A 23951-nucleotide genomic window follows, 5' to 3' on the forward strand; every position below is an offset into this window, starting at 1 on the left:
GGGGACCCGGAAAGGTCTGCAGACCCCCATTTGAGAACCACTCATCTAGATGTATATGTTGCCGGCATAAGACTAAAAAATTGCAGGAACCCAGAAGGTTGCAGTTATTTAAAAACGGCGGCATTGCTGGAGTGAATTTCACTGCTAGTTGATTATAACGCGAGAGTCAACTTCAGAGCGCAAAATTTTCTAAAAACACTCGCAGTGCATTCAAGCAAGTACAGTATATTCTGAGAAAAAAAATTTTTGACAAAATTGCTGCGGGGATTGTCGTTTGAATGCGATAGCATTTTGCGCCATCTTGTACTGTGTAAAAGTTTCTTGGTTAAACTGCCTGGGAACTGCTGTGAAAGCTCTTGGAGTATTTTTCGTCGATATGCATGGGGCCTTTTATCCCATTTAGAACCAGGTCACATACCGTATTTACTCACATAATTACCACACTTTTTTTTCCCGAAAAATTGACACATATTTGAGGGGGGGGGGGCATTCATTACGCGGGGTAAAACTTTTGCATTTACACACTTCGTGCAAATGTCATACTATTAGGTGCCAATGTGTCACGGCAAGGTACTGTGGCACGTCTGCACTGATGGAGGCGCACTCACGGCTGTTACAGGGGCTACCAGACACTCTCAACCTTCGACGCAGCTTGCACCTCGCTGCGCCATTCTGTTACAGATTAAATAAACGCGTTTATCCGGAGTATGTGAAATTAGGCCTAACCACTTTCACGATTTCACTGTCTGAAAGCGGACCACAGATGACGGCGTGTTTGTTGACATCAATGCCTCCGATAGGCGAAGAATGTCCGGGGCTGGGCAATTCTTCGGCCCAAGCTTCGTCAAATGTGCCCGACACTTGGTTTGACGGTTGATCACTTCTGCAACTACCTTAACTACAAACGCACTTGCAGCCATTGCAAGAGCGGCTTGGCTTGGTTAGGCTTGGCCTGACCGCTTGGCGGCAAAAGAAAATTGGCTTGGGGGCTAGCGCAAGGGGAAAAACAAAGTCCAAATATTGGTACCCGTTATGGGGGGTGCGTTCATTACGCAAGTGCGTTCATTATGGAGAAATGCGGGTCGAAAAACTGATTTTTTCGGAAAAGGTGATTTCGTGTTTTGTAGTGTTCTTTGAACCTTCCTTGTTTGCATATAAAAAAAATCAAGACCGAATATCATCGCGAAATATGTCAGTATGAGTTTGAAGCCCTTCTCGCGATGGAAAACAGCGCAAATCGGAACCATTTTCAAGCGCATCATTCTTTGGATCGCGGCGTTACCAGCCATCGCGTTTATTTCGGCACATAGGCCTAGCCGTTTTCACTCCAAACTGTCGTTGATAGTTTCGTATTCTGGTTGCAAATAATAATAAATAAATGTTTTTCCCTCTGCAAATGCGTGTCGCCACTGGACTTTTAAATCACGTGATGCGATTGTGGCCCCGTCATTGGCCGAGAGCAACATGTTGCGCGGCGAAATTGCTTGCGGTTTTAGCGTCGCATTGCTCTGGATACCAGAACCAACGACTTGTTCGATCATTCTGCTTTCTTCGTGATGAGCGTCGACCGGACACGCGACTTTCGAGCTCGGAAGTTTCGGACGACACTTCAAAGGGAGTCGCTAAAAGGGCAAGTGGAAAGCTTCACAGAAGAAAAGTTCATCCGCGGCAGCTAACCCTAACCTCGGTCGGGGCAACGTGGCGACGCTTCCGAGTCCGATCGCTCGAGTTTCATCGGCAGTGCTGACGAGTTTGTCAGTGTATCGGAAAAGAGGATGTTTGAAAATGGAGAGAGAGCTGCAGATGGGGGGGGGGGGGGGGGGGGGGGAGATCGGCGAGATCAGTTCGATGGAAGCTCTTGTCAGTGGCGCGGCATGCTCGACCTGCGGAAAGTGCAAACTCGCCGTCCAGGAATCGGCCGCTACGCGAAAGGCACTAGCATCTTTTCTGGAGCTGTGCTATGTAGCAGGGGAATTCTAGTTTGATGTTCCAGGCTCTGACACTTGGAACTATATTACCACCAAGTTTCGTGTGGTTTGAGTGAGAATATAGGTATGTCACATAAAACTGAACTTTCTTTTGCGTTTTTATCAAATTGGTATTTTTGCCTGTTTTCGGAGTTTGTGCACACAATTTTCACTATTTGTGGTTGCTGCGGCGCATCCAAATTTTGCACAGCTGTTCCTAGTGATGAGCATAGAGTGTGCAAATCTTGCTAGTTATGTGATTGGCACCACTGAATTTTTATAAGAGTTATAGAACTTAAAGTTAAGCATAAAAAGTGATGACTCAATAGTTTGCAATTTTTGTTTTCTCTCCACGCATAAATATTATTTTTTTTTCAGGTGGATTTGCACACTCTACTGTTCACAAGGAAGTAACCAGGCTATTTTAGGATGCTCTCTTATAAGTAAATTTGAGAAAAAAAGGTTGCTCAAAAAAGGCATTTTATATGCCTTCATACGTGCACAGATATTTCACCAAGGCAGGTATCAGAAAACTGACTACATATATGACAAGAGGAGCATATCTCCCCCCCCCCCCCCCCCCCTTATGCGAGTAAATACGATAATATTCTCATTTAACTGTCTACATCCTGCAAACGAGCCTTCTGCGACATACCAAAAATTTTTTGTTGAAGCATTACCGCAGTTCAACTGTTTCTCTCTTACTACATGTACATATAAACATGAAAGTTGGAGCTGCCCGCTTGCAAAACTTGCACGTTCTGCGACGACGGTTGGCAAAATAAATGTTATCACTTTTAATAACCACCGCTTCGTAAGTCACTTCTTGGCGCAGTGGCTGAGCATCAAGCTCACTTGGACATTCAGTTCCCCTTGTTGGACGTTCGGAATTTCGACCTACTCAGTTTATCCCCTTATCACTCTCCTGCACATCTGTTTTGTTGGTTAATTACAAAGGACAGACATGAAAGTGCAAAGGGTTCACTCATAAATGTGCATTTGCAAATGATAGGAGGGGAAAGGTGCCTAAGTGGAGAGATGGTTTCAACGAGCCGGCTCACAGTGCCCTTTTGATTGCTCAAGTGTGGCGACACCCGGGACAGTGTGTTGTTCCTCTTGATTGCGTGGGTGTGATGGGTCACTATTCCGAGGTCTTCCATTGCAGCCCTGCGAGAAGAACTGGATTCTCTGGAAGCAAAGTGCCAGGGCTACCTTGACAAGGTGATGTGCAATTTTATCTCAGACCTCGTGCTATGTCAAGGCGTCAGACATGGACAGCCACGTCATGCCGCTTGTAGCATAATTTTTTCGAAGGCAGAGGATATTTGCCTATGCAGACGGTATCTACAGCTAAAATTGATGTCTATGACAGTATGCACCTGTTCCTTTTTGGGCCAGAAAATTAAAGACACTGTCGGGTATTTGAAGTTTGTTGGAGCAACGCTGTACCGTAAAGTCCCGAAAGAACGCCTATCCAAGATGAAGAGATAAACCTTGAAATGCACATATGGGGTGGACAATCTTTGTGGATGTGAGAGCAAAATATTATTAAAACTTAAAGAGCGCAACCCAATGCTCTAACACATACAGCCACAAACACATACTACAGTAGGCTCACAAAAATTCAAACAAATTACAAAATTTTGGTTGTCTCACTATGCAGTGATGGAAGTGCTGCGCCAATTGCGTGAAATTGCGCCAAGGACGCAATCCTGCTACATGTAGTGCCAAATTGTCATTTTACCGAAGAATTGCGCCATGCCTGTGCCGAGATGAGATGTAGCAATAAAAAATAAGAATTGAAGTCTTGTCAGAGCGCGTGACGGTACCGCGGTATTTTCCGCGCCGCAACTGTTACGCAAACCGAAACTGCGAGGGCGCAATATCATCATCATCATCATTGAAAGGAACAACGTTAGCAACATCTGAGACCAAAGCCACAGAGGCTAAGCGAAAAACCATCCCACTGAGCAGCCTATATAAAAAAAAAAAAGGCCGAGCTTGTGGATGTTTTTAATGTTGGCCCGCCCTGTTCCCGTGCGCTAGCCACCAGCGAAGTCAGAGCTAGCGCGAGCCCAATGCTCTGTGCATTCCTGACTCGTGCGTGGGCTGGTGCAGTGTGGGCACCGTCACGGGCTCCATGCGCGCGCGCTTGTAGCTTCGGCTGCGCTCGCACCGAAGCTGGAACGAAGTACAGTCTAAGCTCATTATAACAGACCTAGTTACAACAGACATTTCGATATAACATACCGATTTGCGAGGTTCGGTTGGTTTTCCTCTACATACCATTGACTCAACTTCATATCTGCATACAACATACTCCTTCTACAATAGACCGAAATCTTGGTCAAAATCAAGGTCTGTTATAACGAGCTTAGACTGTAAAGTTGAGTTGCACCAAACTCTGGATGTACAGGGTGTCACAAAAGAAAATGTACACGGTCTTTTTTACCGCAAAAATAAACTAGGCATCGCCGAACGCTCATTCTCCGCCCAAAGGTAGCGCTAGAGGTCACAACCAGGTGCCAAAGTTTCAGCCCGATCCGATAACTTAATCAAAAGTTATAAGTGATTTTCTGAAAATTTCAATGGGTAAATGGAGCCCATTTTTGCCCGTTTTCGGTTTCTGGTGCCATAGAGCCCCATGTGTTTGAAAAGTCTGTCAGCCGCCATTTTCCCATTGAAATTTTCAGAAAATCAGTTATAACTTTTGATTAAGTTATCGGATCGGGCTGAAACTTTGGCATCTGGTTGTGACCTCTAGCGCTACCTTTGGGCGGAGAATGAGAGTTCGGCGATGCCTAGTTTATTTTTGCGGTAAAAAAGACCGCGTAAATTTTTTTTTGTGACACCCTGTAGTGCTGGTAATGCCTCACCGTCCTTTTCAGAGCACAAAGCACTGCGCGACTCGCGCATCTGCGGTGTCTGCTCTGCAAGTGTCGCTTCTCTGCAGCGCATTGGTGCATACCAAGGAGCGCACTCAACGGGTTAATTCGCCGTGATCCGTTCGTGACTTCGCCAGCACATCGAAAATGAATTGGAATTCTTGAAGCGAATATCAGATACTGCAATATTTGAAGCTGCTGCCCGAAAGACCACTCTAATCTGAACTAAAACATTCCACAACAGTGAGGGTCGCTAGATGCTGCTGCAGATACCTTAAAAGAAGTGCAGGCTGATAAAACTAAATATCCTGTATCATCAGAACTCGGTGTGACATATTTAATTGTATTTCTTTTTATCTGACGAGCAGATGAACTTTATTTTTAAAAAAATGTTTTTTTTTGTGTTTACTTTGTTGAATTTTATATATCCTGTCTTAAAAAGGCATCAGGTGCTATGTTCCAATAATAGAGATGGGCTTTATATAGCAATGCAGCATTATTTGATTTTCAAGTAATATGCCAACATATGCCAGACCCTGCTCCAAAAGGGCCACTACCTGCTCCAAAACAACATTTTGCCTTATACAAGGCCTGCTCCAAAAGGTCAAATAGCACTTCCATCACTGCACTATGTTTTTAAAGGGGTATCAAAACGAAATTCCAGCGCTCATTTCCTAGCTTGAATGTGTTGCATGTTGCAGCATAGCCTCAAAAACACAAGTCTTTTACTGAAATGCACAAGAAAACTAAATTTAAAGCTAATTAAACCATCTTTTAATGTGCACCTGGTGGGTGCCTGTGAAGCTTTGTTTGAGAGGTAATCTAGCATTGCTGGGGACTTCGCTGCGAAGGTCATGACGTAGCAGGGACCGTTACGTAGCCACACTAAACATCGGAGCAGCGCTGCTCTTAGAAAATACGTTCAACAGTTTAAAGCGGTCATGAAACGATTTTTAAACTTTTTCCTGTTTAGCTTTCCTCCTCAACTCACCAATCGCGCATTGTACCTAACAGTTCTAGAAGACGGAAAGGAGGGACTCCCATTTTGCTCGGACCTTCGTTTGTGTACCCGGACACAGACATTCTCCTCCTAGAAGATTAGCCCATCGCTCAAGATTTGGACAAAAGTTGCTTTTCCCACCCCGTTCACCCCTAAGCTGACAGTGCTGTGGAACCTATGCGCTCTTTGGGCCAGCCACATGCTTGTCACCCCATGGGTACTTTGAACAGCCCTGTTGTAATGCATTGACGCTATTGACACCATCACAACGCTGACAACGCCACCAATGGCAAAGCTCAACCACTGCAGACTCGCCTGCCATGAATGCGGGAAATATTTTTTTTTTTTTGGTTTTGTTTGTGCCGGATATTCCATGACGCACCGAGCTCTCCGTTCGCTTCTTTCGAGCGCTTGCTCGAGTGCACCGTTTGGAACGAAAAATATAACCAGTCATTCAAAATACAAACGTGCGATTATCATTTACGGTTATTATCTGTCATGCGTGTCTTGTTCCGGAATGAGATTTGTATATTTCAATTTTCGTTTCTGTACCCGTTTATGGATTCATAAGCCGCTGAATTCGAACATTTTCGCGCAATTCATGCTTTTTGTTCTCGTGGCCCCATTGAGTGCGCTTCTTTTCGAGCAACAATGTACTGCAGAGAAGCAACACCTGAGGAAGGTAGCTCTACAAGTGTTGATTCTCCCCAGTACACCGGTGCTCCACGACAAGCGCACTCAACGGGGCTCAAAAGCAGGGCACAGATGAGCTAAGAAAACGAACATCACACGGAAATTTCCACAGCAACTTGCGCGGATGCTGTGACGTGGTGGCATGACATAGGTCCGCGTCACTGCGTCCACGCAAGTCGCTGTGGAAACAACCGCGCAGGGCCCGTTTTCATCGCTCACGTGTCCCCTGCTTAGTAGTTCACATTAGACAACTTCTTGGCCCGTTGAACGCACTTAAGTTTGTTTATAGTTGTCGTGTGCTTTCTAAGCGGTCCACGATAAACTACATTTTTGAGGGATAGATAAACCTATGTCATTCATTTCACAAATGTTTCTTGTGTAGCATACCTGCCAATGATCAGTAGACCCATGTAGAGGAAATCATCAGATATCTGCTTTGTATGTGTAGCCACTCATATGGTATCTCATATTTTATCTCACATCATGTTTTGATGAATTTTTGATAATTTTAAGAAAATCCGTGGGTTCCTGGAGTTTGAATTAATTTAGTCGATCAGAGAACATGCGCAGGAAGACGAGCAAATGCCATAATGGCACACTTTGACGCTGTTTGGTCGGTAGCATTGCCTCGTAGTGTCGGCTGCGCTTTCAATTAAGGTGAAACGAGGTTTAGAAATTGCTCGTTAAACGCGCCGGCCAGTTGATCGCCGACGTCATCTAAATTTTCAGACAGTGTCGGCGATGTCAGGAGCTAAAGGTTTCGAGAAAACATTGAAAAAAAAAAATATTAGGATGGCGGCTACTGTGATAAGACAGAACCAAGGTCTTGTACTCCCGATGAGATGACTCAATTATCATGTCTGCCACATGCCTCCGTGCCGTCTCTCAACAGCGCGCGTGTCGAGCTTCACTGCTTTGCACCCGAGCGCTAAGAGCAGCGGATGACGTGGATTGAGTGCCTCAGTTAATTCGATAGGCTCGGGGATTATGCTCAGAACCTTTGAATAAAGGAGGTTATGTCAGGACTGTTCTATGTTAACCGCTTTTGGTCTTGATTTTAGGTTAATCTCTAACTTTAAAAAAACTTCTTTGAGAAGATGAGAAAAAAAAGCAGGTCTATATTTGAATACACGCAGTAGTCAACTTAGTTCCCTTGAAACTGTAGATCCAAAGAGCAACAAACTTTGACTTTACTCTGGTTCCACCAGAGTAAAGAACCCAAGAACGAGTATGAACTTGCGTGTCACGGGAATGGATATCCCGGATGCAGAAGATTTGCATTTCGCGGTGTGATAACTGGATATTGATCACACATACCGGTGTGATCGATATCCAGTGGGAATCGGGGTAAGCGATTTTTTTAAATTTTAATGTTGCAGATATTCAGCCCAAAAAACAGGATGGGCATTCATACTAAATTTTGTGGTAGTTATAACACTAAAGTTTTACCCTATTTTTTTAATTTAAATTAATAGGAACAGATGCATTGTAGGCTTCCTCTCGAATAATTTATATAGAGGTTGCACGGTCCCAAACGTTCTCAGAGAATGGTGGTTCGCTAACACAAATGCCCTGCACAACATGTTTGCTTAAAGGGATACTGAACCAAAATTTGGAGCTCACAAAACAAGGCTGGACTGATGGGCGGGACACAAAAGAAACCCAAAAACATCAATCATACAGCGATATCTCTAACGGATCGCCGTATTTCTGGAGAAGAAGTGCGCGATTGAACACGGCCGACATGGCCGGCGAGGATAGTCACATCACGATTCTCATTCCCTCTCCTCGCTACACCCTGTTGAGGTGGTGAACCGAAGCGAGGATGAGAGAAGCGAGGCCGCTTTCCCTCAGTCTCAAATTCTCCCAGTTGATCAAACCCCGCTTGATCATGCCCTACTCTTTCCAAAGTAAGGCCATCCGTTTGAGATATCGATGTATGAGTGATGCTTTGGAGTTTGTAGCGTCCCGCTCAACGCTCCTGCAACCTCAGTTTGCGAAATCCAAATTTCAGTTCAGTATCTCTTATGGATAAAAAAACATTTTGCAAAAAATGTGATCTTAAGTTTTACGGTGTTAAAGCATTTGGAGACGTCCCAATGACCCAAAACGGCATAAATTTCGGCCATTTTTTTTTGTGCGTGGTTCTTCAAAATTGTGACGTTGGTCGCCAGCATATTTACATTTACGGGTAGACCTAGCCATTTCATCTCCACCGCAGTCTTCTGTTGCTTTAATATTTTGCGAAAATGATTAACAACATACTTTTTTCTCCACTGCGAAAGGTTATTGCTACACATCTAAGGTAACATTCCATTGCCTTTTTCTCTATGTAATTTTGACACAAAAATGTTTGTGTGTAAGTATTTTTATATTAAATAGTTTCCTATCACAACCAGATTTGGCATGCATATACGTTAGAATATGTAAAATGTAACTGGTAGCTACTTTTGATTAGGATGTATATTTTCTTTATTTATAAAAAATTTAAGAAACATTTCTTGGCATCTTAAAAACATGGTTTTGCAATTTTAAACTGTTTTAAAATAAAAAAAATAAAAAAATAAAAAGCTATGTCAAATCTAACAGCAGATTTCGAAAGAGAAATTCAAGCACTATAAACCAAAAATTTAGTTATTCTAAATAATAAAAGGAATGTTTTCCCCTGGTGTATGTCTCCTTAATCGCTTCTTTCATCCGGCTCACCTTTTATTTGCTAGGAGGCATAGGTTGGTGCCACTGATTCAGTGACATAAGCATACGTAGCAATTTTTCGCTTCCTGTATTAGCTGATATATTTGTTTTGCAAATGGATCAGCATTTCTCATTGCTGTTGTCGTAAGCCTCGTTGAATTCAAAGCGGATCACAGAGTAGTTCAATATATTGATAATTTGTTATGCGAAATTTCGTTAGCTTAAGCTCCAATTGAAAGCTCCGCGCGTCTTTGCTAAATGCCGAAGATTCTGTTGGACGCGTCCCAGAACCGCCCAATAAAATAAAACCTCGTTAAAGTGAAGCTGGCAGGAACTGCGGGCATCACTGCTTGCGCGTGGCTGCAGGCTCAGCAGCAGCACAAGCAAGTGCAACAGAATGGAAAAAAAATAAGAAAAAACTAAAAAACTAATTATCATAATAAGGTTGAAAGCTGGGCTAGAATGGTAACATAAAAAAAGCTAAAACTTTAGAAAGAGCGAGATGCATAAAAAAATGCAACTCTTTCTTCATTTGTAATTCAAAACGATGAAACAAAAACGCCAAAAAGAAACTGCGAGGCGTTCAAAGCACTAGCTATTGCACAACCGTCATCGCTCGACCAGCTAGACTTTCTCGTTTATTATTTGGGCGTCAAGAAGACGGAGTATTTTTACATCTTTGCGTCCCAGGGAATTTCACTGGAAGCGTCATGTTTGTTAAAAACCGGGCGCGGCATGGCATGTGGTTTGATGTATGGAATGTCTGGGGTTGTAGGGAGTTTGATGCGGATGGATGCAGGAGGCTCATATAATACAGAGTGTTTTAGAAAATGCAGGCCAAATCACTCTAATGTAAACTATCCATCGTGCATAAAACATCTCCACATGGTGAATTATGTTGATTGGGGCGAAGCTCTGGTGGTGCTGATGATACTGATTTTGTTCATAGGTAGTGCTGATGCAAAGTTTAATGCGATTGTATACGCATTTAACCACCTCTCCTGTATAGACGTTGAGCGGCTGCGTGGAACGTTTCATCCATGACATCCCCAGCTCTTGAGTTACTACCTCATCTCAGAGCCCCCTACTCGTCCCGCAGTCGTGGCCAATTGGTTAAGGCGATGGACTAGAAATTCATTGGGGTCTCCTCGCACAGGTTTGAATCCTTTAAACTGCGCAAACATTTTTCCTTTTTTTTAAGAGGCAGATGGGACGGCAATCAATGTGAGCACGGACGCCGGACAAGGCTAGACCCTAAGGAGCTTCGCCCCTAATAAGGTTGATGTTGTAGTGGTCTGTACCAAAGGGCCCATTAAAGAAAATTAACAGTGTTCGGTATGATTGAGTATTGAAATTATAAATTTGTATTAAATATTTTTTTATTTCTTAGTTTTAAAGGTACAGGTTAATTTAGAAACTTGATTTAGAAAAAATGCATGCGTACAGTGTGCATCATACATGTGGTGCAGGCATACGTTCATGATGCACACATGTATCCCCCCTAAAAAATGTAGTGCTTTTTTCACCCCAAAATTAATGTATGCATCACAAATACTCATTCTCCGCCAAAATGTAGTGCTAGTGGTACGAACCAAATGCCAAAGTTTCAGAACGAACCATTATCTATATCCAAAGTTATAAGTAGGGTTGTGCGAATATTGAAAACTTCTCAATGTCGAAGCAAATAATTATGTATTCGATTAGAAGTTCGAGTCGAACAGGGCTATTCGGCAACTTTAAATATTTTTGAAGTATTTCGATGTTTCAAATGCTGCAAAGACATACCTTAACTCACACTACAGAAGGAAAAAAAAAATACCATGCGGTACATACCATACTTGAAATGAATTCACCAACCAAGGCTGGAATGCAGTTAGCAATAAAAATAGGAGCAACGAGTCTACTCTCTTGAATCTATAGCAGATTGCGTTTCTAATAGCTAATGCCAAAGTGTGTGCCAATAAGTCTCAGCATATTTTTCCTAAATAAACTGTGTCTTTTGTAGCCCCACTCGTTGTTCATTATTTGTGATCTTGACCTTGATTTACTATCATGGACGTTTCACATTATGGACGTTTTTTCTGGGCAACGGAAGTCCATAATGATGAGACAACTGTATGGAAATAAGAGTAATTGTGTAGGCGAGCTGGTGAACTACCCTTCAGACCTTGTTCAGTTTCATTTTTTTTTGTTCTGTACTCTCAAAGGGTTCTTTGCCATGACTGTATTGATGGCCCCAAACTATTCACTTCGCTTTGAAAATATTCAATTCAATTTAAAATTCTTTGTAAAAGGAACTTTTCGCTTTGTATTTGCTTCAAACAGAAAAATCCTTATTGGCACATCCCTAGTTATAAGTGACTTTCTAAAACTATCAATGCAAAAATCGGGCCCGTTTCAGCTGCATCAGCTACATGTATTCGAGCTTTATCGACCGCCATTTTCCCGTTCAAAATTTTGGAAAATCACTTATAATTTTTGAATAAGATAATGGTTAGTGCTGAAACTTTGGCATTTGGTGCGAACCCCTAGTGCTACTTTTAGGTGGAGAATGAGTTAATTTTTGCGATGGAAAAAATCCCCGTATATTTTTTGGGGGGCACCCTCTATATGTGCATGGATTCAATGAGTTACTCCTTGTGTCAGTAACATTCAGTTTTCTGACCGTTGTCTTTGGTGACTGCAGGCTGCGAGGGACCTTGGCCTCGAGGCCGGCAAGACCATCAAGCTGGAATCGAACAAAGAACTTGGCTTCCACTTCCGCATCACCAGGAAGGTAGGTGCCTTGGCGGAAATTACCTGCACCTTTCTAAGCAGACGTTGCCCGGCGTAATGATCACCAGTCGACGTAGGGTTTTTTAGAGGGGGATTTCTCGCATAAAGTACAACTGGGAGGAGAACCTTGTGCATCAATACACAGTCTCGGGTCGTGTCCCGAGACCAACATTGGTCTCGGGACACGACCCGAGACCAATGTTGCCTGACGCAACCAAAGTTTCGGTTTCGGTATCTGCTGATGTTTAAACGAGGATTACACAAATAATATTCCACATTCCGTGAATCCGAGGACGTATAGCTGTTTAGTAGTGCTTCGTGAATGTGAATCACCTGGAAGCCTAAATTTTTCTGAATTGAGCGGAGTTGCCCTTTAAGCTTCTCGGCGTCGCAGCTACGCGGCGTCGATTTCGCTGGAGTCGCCAATACGAACCCTCGCCATTCACTTGGAACTTGGTATCGCCTGCAGTGATTCGTTGTCTCGTGTTCTGCGGAAGAGTGTCCATACATACCTTTTTTGAAATAAAGAATTAGATGCGAATGAAAGTTACCATGTACCCAATGCATGTAAAATATTGACATATCTTTGTTCATTTGTTTTATAGCTCGTTCAAAACTAAGCACGGATACGTCTCCTTAGCCTAGCTGGTCGGTAGACAGCGGGCTGATTGACATGCGTTTCATAGCGGCATGACTCACTTAATAACGAATGCAATGATAAGACAGTTAAGCAAAAAATCGGTTCTGGGTAAGCATTGGTAAGTGAGGATCAATAAGCTTCGGCGACGGAAAGTGACTGCAGTTAAACTTTGAAAGTCAACAATGACGGAGAGTGGAGCGCACTCGTGTCACGAGAAGTGGCTTATTATGTTGACCCTCTTCCTTGATTGGTTCTTAGCTGTTCTCATCGGCTGATTAGGCAATCTGGGGTGGTACTAGGATGCCGCGCCCTGCGTTTAATAAAAAAACAATAAAAACTAAGGCAACAACAACAAAAAAGTTAAACAGCCTTGATGGAAGGAGGATGTCATAAAATAATGTACAACCAAAAAAAAAAAAAATCTTTTAAAGCTAGATGTACGGCACGAGACGATTTTTGTCAAGCGATATGTAACGGTCCCCCTTTCCACTTTTCTTTTTCGCGCCTGCGCGTTTCCTGTGGAAGGGAGGTAAGCCGCTTGGATTTGCTTAGCTGCTCGGCAGAAAAACGCGCGCAAGCCACTTGGACTTCTGCTCAACTTCGGCGCGAGCTGTGTTCTTGGGTTTCTGTGGTGTTGGTGGTGGCAGTGGTAGTCTGCGTCTTTTGCAACAGATCCGAAGTTGAAGCGCAGACTTCTCGACCGCATCAAGCAGCTAGGGCTTCGCCTCTACGAGGACACGACTCGAACACCAACAAGCCTGCTCGCGGAAAGCTCCGAGGCCAGCGATGTGCGTGCGGACAGCGGTGCCGGCGGGTCGCAACTCCCGATCGAGTCGTATGAGTCAAAAGGAAACTGACGGTTTTCTTATACTTGTTGTTTCTCAAACATAAAAATATTTTGTAAAAAAAAGTGCCAAAAACGAAAAGCAACAATAACAACAAAGAGCTTATAGGGAGCTCCCGAAAGAGCGCAAGCACCACGTTACTATAGTGGCCAGTCAGGCGACTGCTAGTTGCCACTTTCTGCAGGATCCAATAGGCGCCAACTAAAAATTTGTTTCGCGCCGTCAATATAGCTCTAAACATTTTTTTGTTTGTTTGTAACTTATTTTAAGACGTCTGTTTTTCGTCCAGGCTGTTTAAATATTTTTTTTCCTTTGCATATGTTTTCCAAGTGTTGTGGGACTATGTACAAAGTGCAAGCAGGAGACGCTAGATGAGGAGAAAAACGAAAAAAGGAATAAATAAAAGCGTTGACGTTTCTGTTGGTCGAGCATTGCATGAAAAGGTCAGGCTAGAAATGAGGAGATAGTATCAGAATTAGCAAATGTCATTCTGGGTGTACACTATATTCAGTGCAGAAAAGCAATAAAGAGAAATACCTGATTTATTTGGCTTTTTGTAGGTTTATTATATTATGCAAAAAAGGGTCAGTTCAGACAGATAACTTCCACTCTTGCCTATGTGCTTACAATACGAACAAAGTTTTGATAGATGCATTGTCTTTAGACAGCAAACGTTCTACATCATAAAACAAAGAGCGCGATGACTGTTTCGACTAGGGACCGCATAAATCGGTTTCTGAACGTATGGAGCAGGGGTGGCCAAGCTGCGGCTCCTTGGGTGTTAAAACTGCGTCTTGTGGTTCCCTACTAAATGTATCTCCCCCCTCCTCCCCCCCCCCCCCTTTCCCGGTCACACGAGCACTTCCCCAAAAAGAGAAATGGGACGCGTTTTAAATCGAAAGACAGGTTGCGGTTTGGTAGTCTTGTGCTGCTGCTACCTTACGTACAGCTGGACTGCTTTTGACTAAAATAGATCTAAAGTAGATAGTTTCATTTATTGCCCTAGAATCTAGACAAAAGCCCTCCCCCCCCCCCCTCCCACTTCCCCCCTTTTCTGCCTTTCCTCTTCCAGGCACGGCTCTTGGAAGCTTATTGGTTTCATTTGCGGCTCTTTAGCCGGGTCTACCTGGCCGCTCCTGGTATAGAGGTAGGACTTTGTTCAGACGTGGCAGAAGAACGTGCATTAAAGAGGACCTGCAATAACTTTTTTTACTGGTTTTTAATTTGCACCGAACGTGAGCGCAGTAAACGTAGTAACTTAATGAAACTTTTCTTTTCTCGATTTTCGCTTTAATTTAAAAAAGTTCTAGGTAAATTAAAATTACAAAACCCAACAAAAATAACCTCCTTCATGATGTCCTTGGTCGCTTGAGTGGCCGTGAACTAAAGGAGGGGTAGTGAGCTCAGCGAGTGCTCACGGCTGCCGCACTCCGTGTCGACGGCCCGAGAGGGCGCCACTAAAGCATGTTCTGGATCGGTTGTATGAAGCGGGCAGCCAGGGCGGCTCGCTTTGAATTTGCTGCGCAATTAAGTGCGTTGTCATCGACAATCAGCGTTCAGGTTTACAGTCATTAGCTGCCGGTGTTCCTCAGGGAAGTATACTGGGTCCTCTACTTTTTAATATATATATCAATGATATTGTCAAAATTAGTACGGAGGCAACGTATGTTATATATGCCGATGACACTAGTTTATTTTTTTTCTGCTCAAGATAAGGAAAAACTCGCGCAAGTCGCAAATCATACTCTTAACTCGCTTCACAAATGGAGCTCTGTAAATTCACTTCCTATTAACACTTCCAAAACTAAGGCAGTGCTCTTTAAACCGAAGAAAAAGTCTGTGGTTTTCGACTACAACCTTGTTCTGGGGCCCTCCATCATTGAACTAGTACCTAGTACTAAAACCCTAGGCGTAATTTTTCAGGAAAATCTGTCATGGGATATTCACATTGAAGGTCTCATTCGCAAGCTTTCAAAAGCCGTTGGCATTTTTAACAGGTTTCGCTTCGACCTCCCAGTAAAAATTAAACTCCTTTTATACAACTCTCTATTTTCTTCACATCTAAATTATTGTCATCTGGTTTGGGGAACCACAACATTAACCAATATAAATAATCTTCATGTCTCTCAGAAAAAGGCCATACGGAGTATCGTCAATGCCCCATATGATTCTCATGCAAAACCCCTTTTTAAGACTCTGCATATCATTCCAGTTACCAACCTGTATGACTACACAATAATTTTAAGATACACAGCGGGCATTAAACTGAACAATCCTTTATTTCAAGAGATCGCTGGTCTAGCACGAAGTATAAATTTTTATTCTACTCGTAATGAGGATGTCTGGAAGGTACCATACAGCAGAACAAACTATGGAACGCAGATGTTGAGACACCACCTCCCATCATTATTGAACAATCTAAGGAGCAACAACTTCACCATAGAAACACTAACACCTCGTGCCATCAAAAATCTGTATCTGTGGCTGTCTTATTTTTGTATTGTGCCTCATGATATCAGTGTTCTACTTCCCAGTTACAAGTGTCTACATGTTTTTTTGTTATGTTTTTTTTTTACTCGTCTTCTGGCTATATAATTAACGATTTTGTTTTCATTTTCCTACAATTTGCTTTTCCGCCTCTGCCAAGGAAACGGGGGTGGGGCCCAGTCAAGCCAACATGTGTTGGCTTTTTGCCCATGCCCCTGTCGTCTGTACATATAGACGAAATAAACTGATTCTGATTCTGATTCTGATTAAACACTGAATCGGCATGTCACTTCATTGGCCACAAACGACAGCAAACACGGGGTAAAGATCAGTTGAGAACGGGAGCCACTTCGCGCTGCCATATCGCTAAACAGCCAAACCGCAAGCCAAACGTGCTCGCGGCCTCCGGAACGCTCGGAACCGGTCGGATCCTTGAGCCCGTATTCGACCGCAGCGCCGCCGCGTACATCCGGGGCCTTTCTACGCTCGCCGTCGTCGATGCCTGATCGCACAACCCGTTTCTAATACACGCCGCCTTTTCCACCGCTTGGTCACGGGTATGCCGACGGGTCATTTCTTGTTTCCGTACTTTATAAAGTGCATTTGTTTCTTTTCTGATCGAAAATACTGAACAAGAACTACTTTCATACATAATTGAAACGATTCGCGCCACTTATATTTTGTAGTTCGAATAATAAAAAAGCTTTTAGCGGCTCTGACCAGTAGTAAACCCAGGACCAGAGATTTCACATATCGCGCGCTTCCGGCACCGCGGGTCGCCTCGTAGGCGGAAGAGGTTTCCACGTCGTCCGGTTAAAATATGCCGCACTGATATTTAGTTACTCTCTCCGTGCCCGCTGGCTTGCCGAAACTCTAAGAGACGCGGAAGCCGCAGAAAAGGTAGACGTTTAAATATAATTGCAGGGCCCCTTTGAAGTTATAAAACATTGCACTGAACTAACCGGAGTAAGAAGAAAGAAAAAAAAAGGGATTCTTGGTTTGATCCTTACCCCTGACTGTTTCGATATGAATAAACGTCGTACCGGCGTGCGTTCGCGTGTCACTTCTGCACGATACACGTTAAAGACCCCAGGCTAGCAGTGTGACTTAACTGGCTCATCTACAGGTGAGACACCAGACGCCCTTTGAAGCAGACTAACTTCCGCCTGCAGAAACATATCCACAACACAATTTTACTATGGCATCCGTCTGCTAACGAAAGGCTTACGATTGGTGCAACAGCCGCCAGACGGCGACAAGTAAGTTCGCAGGAGGCTACTAGGGGCGCTTCTCTCGACCTCTGCAATAGCATACGAATGTTCTTAGCCAGATGCGATGCGCTATTTTTCTGCTCAAATTGTCAGTTTCAGCTGTATGTGGTCGTCTGCTTCCCACTCTCCGGTTGTTACGGCGTCGTTTTTCTTGTCTGCAACTTTTAACCGTGCTGTTTTGGGGTGTAAGTCATTTTCATGGTGGGATTAGCTCCCAACGAGCGGTTGAAGTTTGATTTCTGGTGCGGGGAGCGCAAGAGGACGAAACAGTTCACCGACGTTTTCGGGCGGAGTTTTGGCGGCGACCTCCTTTCTCCCCTTGGATTTTACGCTGTGTGAGGCGCCTCAACGAGGAGGGAAACCTACACCGACAACACTGGTGTCATCACCGAAGCTAACACTAAAAATGCGGTATTTGGTGCCTTCGTCGCCGACCCCTACAGTCGACGCGGAGAGCACTGTTTCCATCTATCATCTGTTGCGCGAGCCTGACGCCTTTCGTTGGCAAACGGACGCCGTAGGTGTGGATTTCATGTTTTCAAACTAAGTTTTCACTCAGGTAAGGTAGTTCAGTGAAATGTTGATAAGCTTTACGCACATTCTTTGTCCACCCCTGTACAAAATCTTAGCTTAACACGTTCAGAAACCAATTGATGCAGTGTACCTTCATACCGCCATTGATCCGTTTGCTTCACGTTGTAGGTAGAAGAATTAAAAAAAAGAAGAAAAAGTTTCAGGTGAATATTATAGTTTTAGTGTTTCGTATTTTCTGCATCAGAGCAATAATCTAATAATAATAATAATAATAATAATAATAATAATAATAATAATAGTAATGATAATAATAACAAGCACAGGGCTTAATGTGGGATATGTTTATCAAAAATAGAATATTGGAAATGCACGCTCTTACATACTTTCTCATATAATAATGTAGATTTGTTTAAGACATACGCAATATTAAGGACTGGCGTAATTGAATTGAGACACATTTGTTTCATGACCACACAGTCCAGTCTATTTGAGGGAAGTATTTCATCGCGCGGTGCTGACTTAACTAAAATTGGGATTACGTGGGGAAACTGGTAGGGACCTTCTGCCGTGCCAAAGATTTTAATACTCTCAACACGTGTTTTTGTTTCTTCATTTCTGCGCCCCAGTTATGGCCTAAAAAAAAGACTACAAATCTGGAAGCTTTCAAAACTCTAAGCTATCTTCAACTTAAAAAAAAAGAATGTTTTGTTTGTATAATATAAGATGTTAAAAAATTCGAGAACTGTAGCTAAAAGTTTACTTTTAGAGAGTTAACTAACATCAAATTGAGGGACAGTTCCGTATGAAGTGTCTAAATGTTGAATATTGTTACACAGCAAATGTTAACTGGGTAAGTAATACGACAGAATTTACAGTTCTTTGTTTGCCAAAGAAGCTACACCAGAAACAAAAAGTTAATATTGTGAAAACGCAAGCGTTGTCAATTCTCTCCAATAGATATGGGGCTATATTTGTGTTTTGTGAAATATGGAAATCATGATTCGTTAAAATTTTAAAAGCTAGAAGTCTTAAGATCCAGTGCTCTTTTCTTCTTTTTTATTTCGGCGCGAAAAAAGATTCATGCAAATTGGTAATAGCTGCGCCTTGAAAAGCACTTCAGATATTATGAGCTGCATCAGAATTCTGCGAAGTCTCCGAGTAAAAAGAATAGAACTCTAGGAGGGGAGAATGATTAGGTGGCACACCGCCCTTGAAGTGGGTTCAATGTGTCACAGTGTTTCGAGAGTAATGTTATTTGTACGTTTCGTTCTTTTTTTTCGTTTCTAAACTTTATTAACTTAATTAGCCTGCATGACTGAAGGCTGCGAATCACAAATTAAATTAAAATCTACCAGGTAGAATTAATAGTTAAACCGTTAGTTATCGATTTCTAGTAAATTTAGCCCACTAAATATTTCTTTATACTTGTGCCCTGATATCCGCCGTGATCAAGAACTTTATTCTTCAAGAAAATATTTATTTCCAAGTGAACTTCCTGTTTTAAATATTTTCTATCTTAAAAAAAACAAAGAAACAAAACAACATCATAGATATGGCGCATATCTTAACCGACCGAGGTTAGGAAGTTTTGTTTCACGCCGTTCTCAACTTTGACCGTATATTTTGCTGTAGAATCAACAAACTCTCCCCTTTAATCGATTTTATAGGAAATGTACAATTTGTGAGGGTACTCAGGGTATCGCTATATCTGCTTAATATCCACATATCGTGGGCATAACCGTCCCCCTGTGTGACTGAAATTTTTAGTTCTTAGGCATCCGGCATTCCTCCCAACGCGTCGTTGCTCTTATCAATGGCGCGGTCCTTTATCTCTTTTTCTTTTTATATGCCTCTTCTAAACACTGCGAATCCAGAAGCCAAGAAACGTTGACGGCGGGTTTTTCTTGTCGTACTTCTATTTCTTTCATGTAGCTTCAACGACTTCTTCTGTTTGTTACGTTTTAGTGCTGCCGTTTTCAGCCGTTTGGTGCTGGGGCATTGAACCAAAGAACAGAGTAATTTAAAAAAGTTTTAGAAGTTAAACGAGTTGAGTAAGAAATATGACTGCGGTACGTAAATTACTACGCAAAGCGCATTCTAAGCGCATCTATAATGTAGATAAAAGCGGTCCGTAGTCACCTGGTGAGATAGATTATATACCGGGTGCATTTTTGCACCGCACACACCGAAGATGATGAATGCGACAGATCATACGCCAAAAGCGGAAAATGTTCGAGCGGTTACTTTACTCGAACCATAAATTCTAACGCGCATTCTTTTTTTTTTTCTTTCCTTGTTACAGTTTGACGTGTATTTGAATTTTCACGAATGAAGCCCCTTAGGGAGGTAGAGACGAAAGGAATATCTGCTACGGAGGCAGATCTATCCCCAGTAGTTTATAACAAGTACGCACAATTGTATAAAAATAAAAGTACAGGGAAAAAAAATGTCTGACAGATTTATGCGTACTAAAAATGAACATTTATGTAAGAAAAAAAAAAAAAGAAACCTTAGAGCAGGCTCAATGAAAAGTCATTGTAGCTATTTTGTATCTCAAAAGAACAGCAGAAAAAAAAGGTAATTGCACAAAACAAAACAATCCTGTTAATATATGGTCAAGAAAGAATTGTTAAAGTCTAATAAATATTGGCGCATCACTGTTGTGAATACAAAAATACTATCTGTCGACTACGAATGTTTGATGTGCAAACAATAAGCACGGAACAAACGTATAAGAATGCGTGTGACTGGAAGATACCTCCCAAACAAAAGAAGCTTGAGCACTCGATGTGATCTATATATTGCAGATTACGAATATTGGAACCTAAGTCTCGCGTTCCAGCCCTAGTTTGATCTGAAGCTTCTGGAAAGAGGATAGGTACGCCTAAAGCCCCTCAATGGGTTTGCGTCTGTCTTGCAAGTAGCGTCAAATGCGCCAACGCGCGAGGCCCGTGTCTCGAGCAGCCCTTGGAAGCAAATGGCGGCGCAGCACTGAAATGAGCGACCATTGGAAGCTAATGGCGGCGGTGCACCCACTCCTGGCACGTGTCTTGCACGTTCCTACAACAATGGTTGGCGTTACTTGAAAGCGTAAATTTTATCAAGGGGCTTTAGGTACGCCAATACATTATAGAGGGAGTTGCTCATGATGATATTTTCTGCGATAGTACGCTATAAGTAAGACTTTATAGCCCGAAGTTTAGCCAAGGAGCGTGTTTTCGATCAAAACAATATTGAAACAGGGTCGTGGAAACATTAGAAAAAAAAAACAAAAAAAAAAAAACGAAGTGACTGCATTGGTTTTATTAAATAGCTGCAAATAAGTCGCATTCAAACGTTGAAAGAAAATAGATTTTTTTCATTTAGTTCGTCCTCCCAGTTTATCAACCTGATCCGATAAGTCACTATCTTTCGTATAATTTGCAGTCAATTACTTTAATAGCGTCAGAGGGCCGTATACCTCGAGCCCGCACGTCACACCGAGAGCGCCGACGGAAGAGCGCGCCACACGAGCGCACCGGGACACGAGAACGGTGCATGTGCGCGCTGTGGAATGTTCTGAGTATTGTATTCGCGATTATACAGCCACCTAAGCTCCCACTATAGACCCTTTTCAAGAAGCACCCCCAGCAACACTGGTGGTCGCCATTGTTGTGAGCACGAGGCGTTCGATTAGATCCGAGCTTTCACCGAACTCTGACACAGATCTCGTGTCCAATACAGGCTCAGAGAACGTGCCCCCCTAATGGCGGACTCGAATAACTCATGTAGTAGCTACTAGATGGCGCCCACTTTTAAGGAAATGGGCTATTTAATAGCGATGTACTCTCGGAAAAAACGGGTATATTCCTGCGCCCCCTTGTCTCATATAAGACAGCCCAAAACTTCAGTTCAACGGTCAGCGCGCTGACGTCATACATACAACTTATTAAAATAGCTAATGTACGTGTTACTGACTAAAAAGAAAGTGATCGGGGTTTTCTTAGCCCTACGGCAACACCTCAGTATTTTTTTTCTGTAGTCTTCGATACGTAGTTTATCTGTTTAATGAGGTATATCTCACTGTTATCAAGCCCCTCCGAAAAGTTTGCGGCGTCTGTTCGTGGTCGGTGCGCTGTACGTCGAGCTGAAGTTTTGGGGCGCGTTATACGGGACAAAAGGTGTAAGATGAGCCCTTTTTTTTAGAGAGAGAGAGTGGGGAAGTGTCTAAGAGGTCGGGTTTCGCCGGGTCAACTGAATTGATGAGACAGTTCTGTGCGCGTTCTTCTCAGAAACTGTGTCACTGTGATATTAGAAACTGTAGGTATACGTACAAAAATGCAGAAACAATTTTTGTTTTATTATTTAGATTTGATTTAGGGGGTATTTCCCGCCGATTCCAAGTACGGATTGAAAATACTCACAAAAGTAACTCCCTAGGCTGTGACCATCGCCAGATTTTGACACCAAGCAAATAGCGAAATTTGGCTATTAATAGTGCTATCTTTTAAACCTTTCACGGCACCAACAGGAGAAGGCAAAAAAAAAAAAAAAATCCTGGTTTAAAATGATTTTGTACAAAACAGTCCCGGACAGATTCGGGCACCGAAATGAATCTTAGAGGTATATGTTCGGTTCGGCCGTCTTTCTAACGCGTTGTACGATTGGGTCGTACACGTGGTTTATATCGCCAGTCAAAATATTTCTCGCTTTCCTGGCGCGGGCTTAATCGGTTTCGCGCTCTCGCGTCGTGCGCCCTCCCGTCGGCCCTCTCGTGTCGTGTAGTTTCGAAACGTCTTCCTTCAATTACCAAAAAAAAAAAAAAAAAAAAAAATCGCATATAAAAGATGGCGATAAATATTACGCGAAATTTAATCACCGACGAGGAACTTATAAAGTTGATACTAACCTTCTGTGTGAGCGAATAATACGAAGTATGAATAAAAATTCTAAATTGATCTTTATTTTTTGTGCTTTCCGCAAGTCCCGAATAAGCCGAAAAACGTCACTCTGAGGAATATCGTTATTTTGATAAAAATTTCCAGATAGTGACAACAGTTATTATATAGCGTAAAATAAATAAATTTTACGTCCTGTCTAGATAATTGGGCTTAATCTTCATAAAGTTAATGGTCATAACCATCGAGGGTCTTGGATGACCTTCCCGTTTTTATTTAAATATCCAACGTGTTCCTAAAAAAAAGAAGGAAAATTATTGTACGTCTTAATGTGAGAGTTTTGAAGACATATCGGTCACGTTCATGAAAGTGGGGGCACTCGGAAATCTATGTAAGCGGCGACACTCTAATAGTACTAGCGTTACGATACGCCCAAGTAGTTAGAAACAGTTGCAGTTCTTAAGCTGAAAAGAAATCACGGCCAACTTTACAGTGCACGTATAGATTTTCTTTAGAAGGTCACAATTCGGTTTAAGTACCGTAGGGAAAGTGCAGCCCGTATGAAGGAAACGCACACCATGGATATGCTCGCCTCTCCTCAGAAGGTTTGGCCTGCGTTGCATCTTTCACGGCCATTGCATCTGTGTGACGTCAACGTCAATGCATCCGAATTAAATATGCCTTTGCGAAACGCGTAACCTCGTCCACTTGCAGTGACTTGGAGGAGAGCCGAATATGGCTGGTGGCATCGAATTACACACTCGAGCCAAGGGCCCTTCGACTTGCCTATTTTGATGACTTCGGGAAAGGCCAGAGTGTTGCGGGTGAGGCCTGCGGCGACAACGAACAGCAAGATTGTAACTCCGGCAGCCATGGCGGGGCGTTGATATTGTCGGCCTCTTCACCGTTCTGCACCGTGCAAAAAACGACGCGCGAAGCCCATGTCTTCTAGATGCCGGGACGTAAACCCCGGAGGCGAGCTGCCGGTCCTTGTTCTATTCGCGTCTCGGGTGAGAGGGGGTGAGGTGGAGGGCGGAGTCTGCCTTGGCTGGGGCCGTCTACCAAACTGAAACTATGGCCTTCGGAAGGAAGGAGTTGAGGGGTGCGTGATGCTGAAGCATAGCGGTCTGTCAGGCTCGCCACGTTGTTTGAATCAGTCAGTCAAGTTTAGTTTTTCGTTCGGATTCGGCGGTGGGAAAAGCAAGAGTAAATGGGTGGTTTCATTTGAATTCGGCCAAGATTGTCCGGGGGGAGGGGAGCGGGAGGGGAGGGTGTACAGATAA

At 43.0% G+C, this 23951-nt stretch overlaps 1 protein-coding gene across 1 annotated transcript in view; it reads right to left on the reverse strand.

Moving 5' to 3' along the window:
• LOC8032619 (glutamate receptor ionotropic, kainate 2) overlaps positions 1–23676 on the reverse strand; it is a 96557-nt gene extending 72881 nt beyond the window's left edge. The window contains exon 1 of the mRNA XM_029974972.3: positions 23455–23676. Coding sequence (XP_029830832.2) covers positions 23455–23542 — 88 coding nt within the window. The 5' untranslated portion in view covers positions 23543–23676. The remainder of the gene's footprint in view (positions 1–23454) is intronic.
• Positions 23677–23951: the final 275 nt, after the last annotated feature.

The sequence above is a fragment of the Ixodes scapularis genome, unplaced genomic scaffold (assembly GCF_016920785.2).
Source record: "Ixodes scapularis isolate PalLabHiFi unplaced genomic scaffold, ASM1692078v2 PGA_scaffold2__306_contigs__length_199485367, whole genome shotgun sequence".
Lineage (NCBI taxonomy): Eukaryota > Metazoa > Arthropoda > Arachnida > Ixodida > Ixodidae > Ixodes > Ixodes scapularis.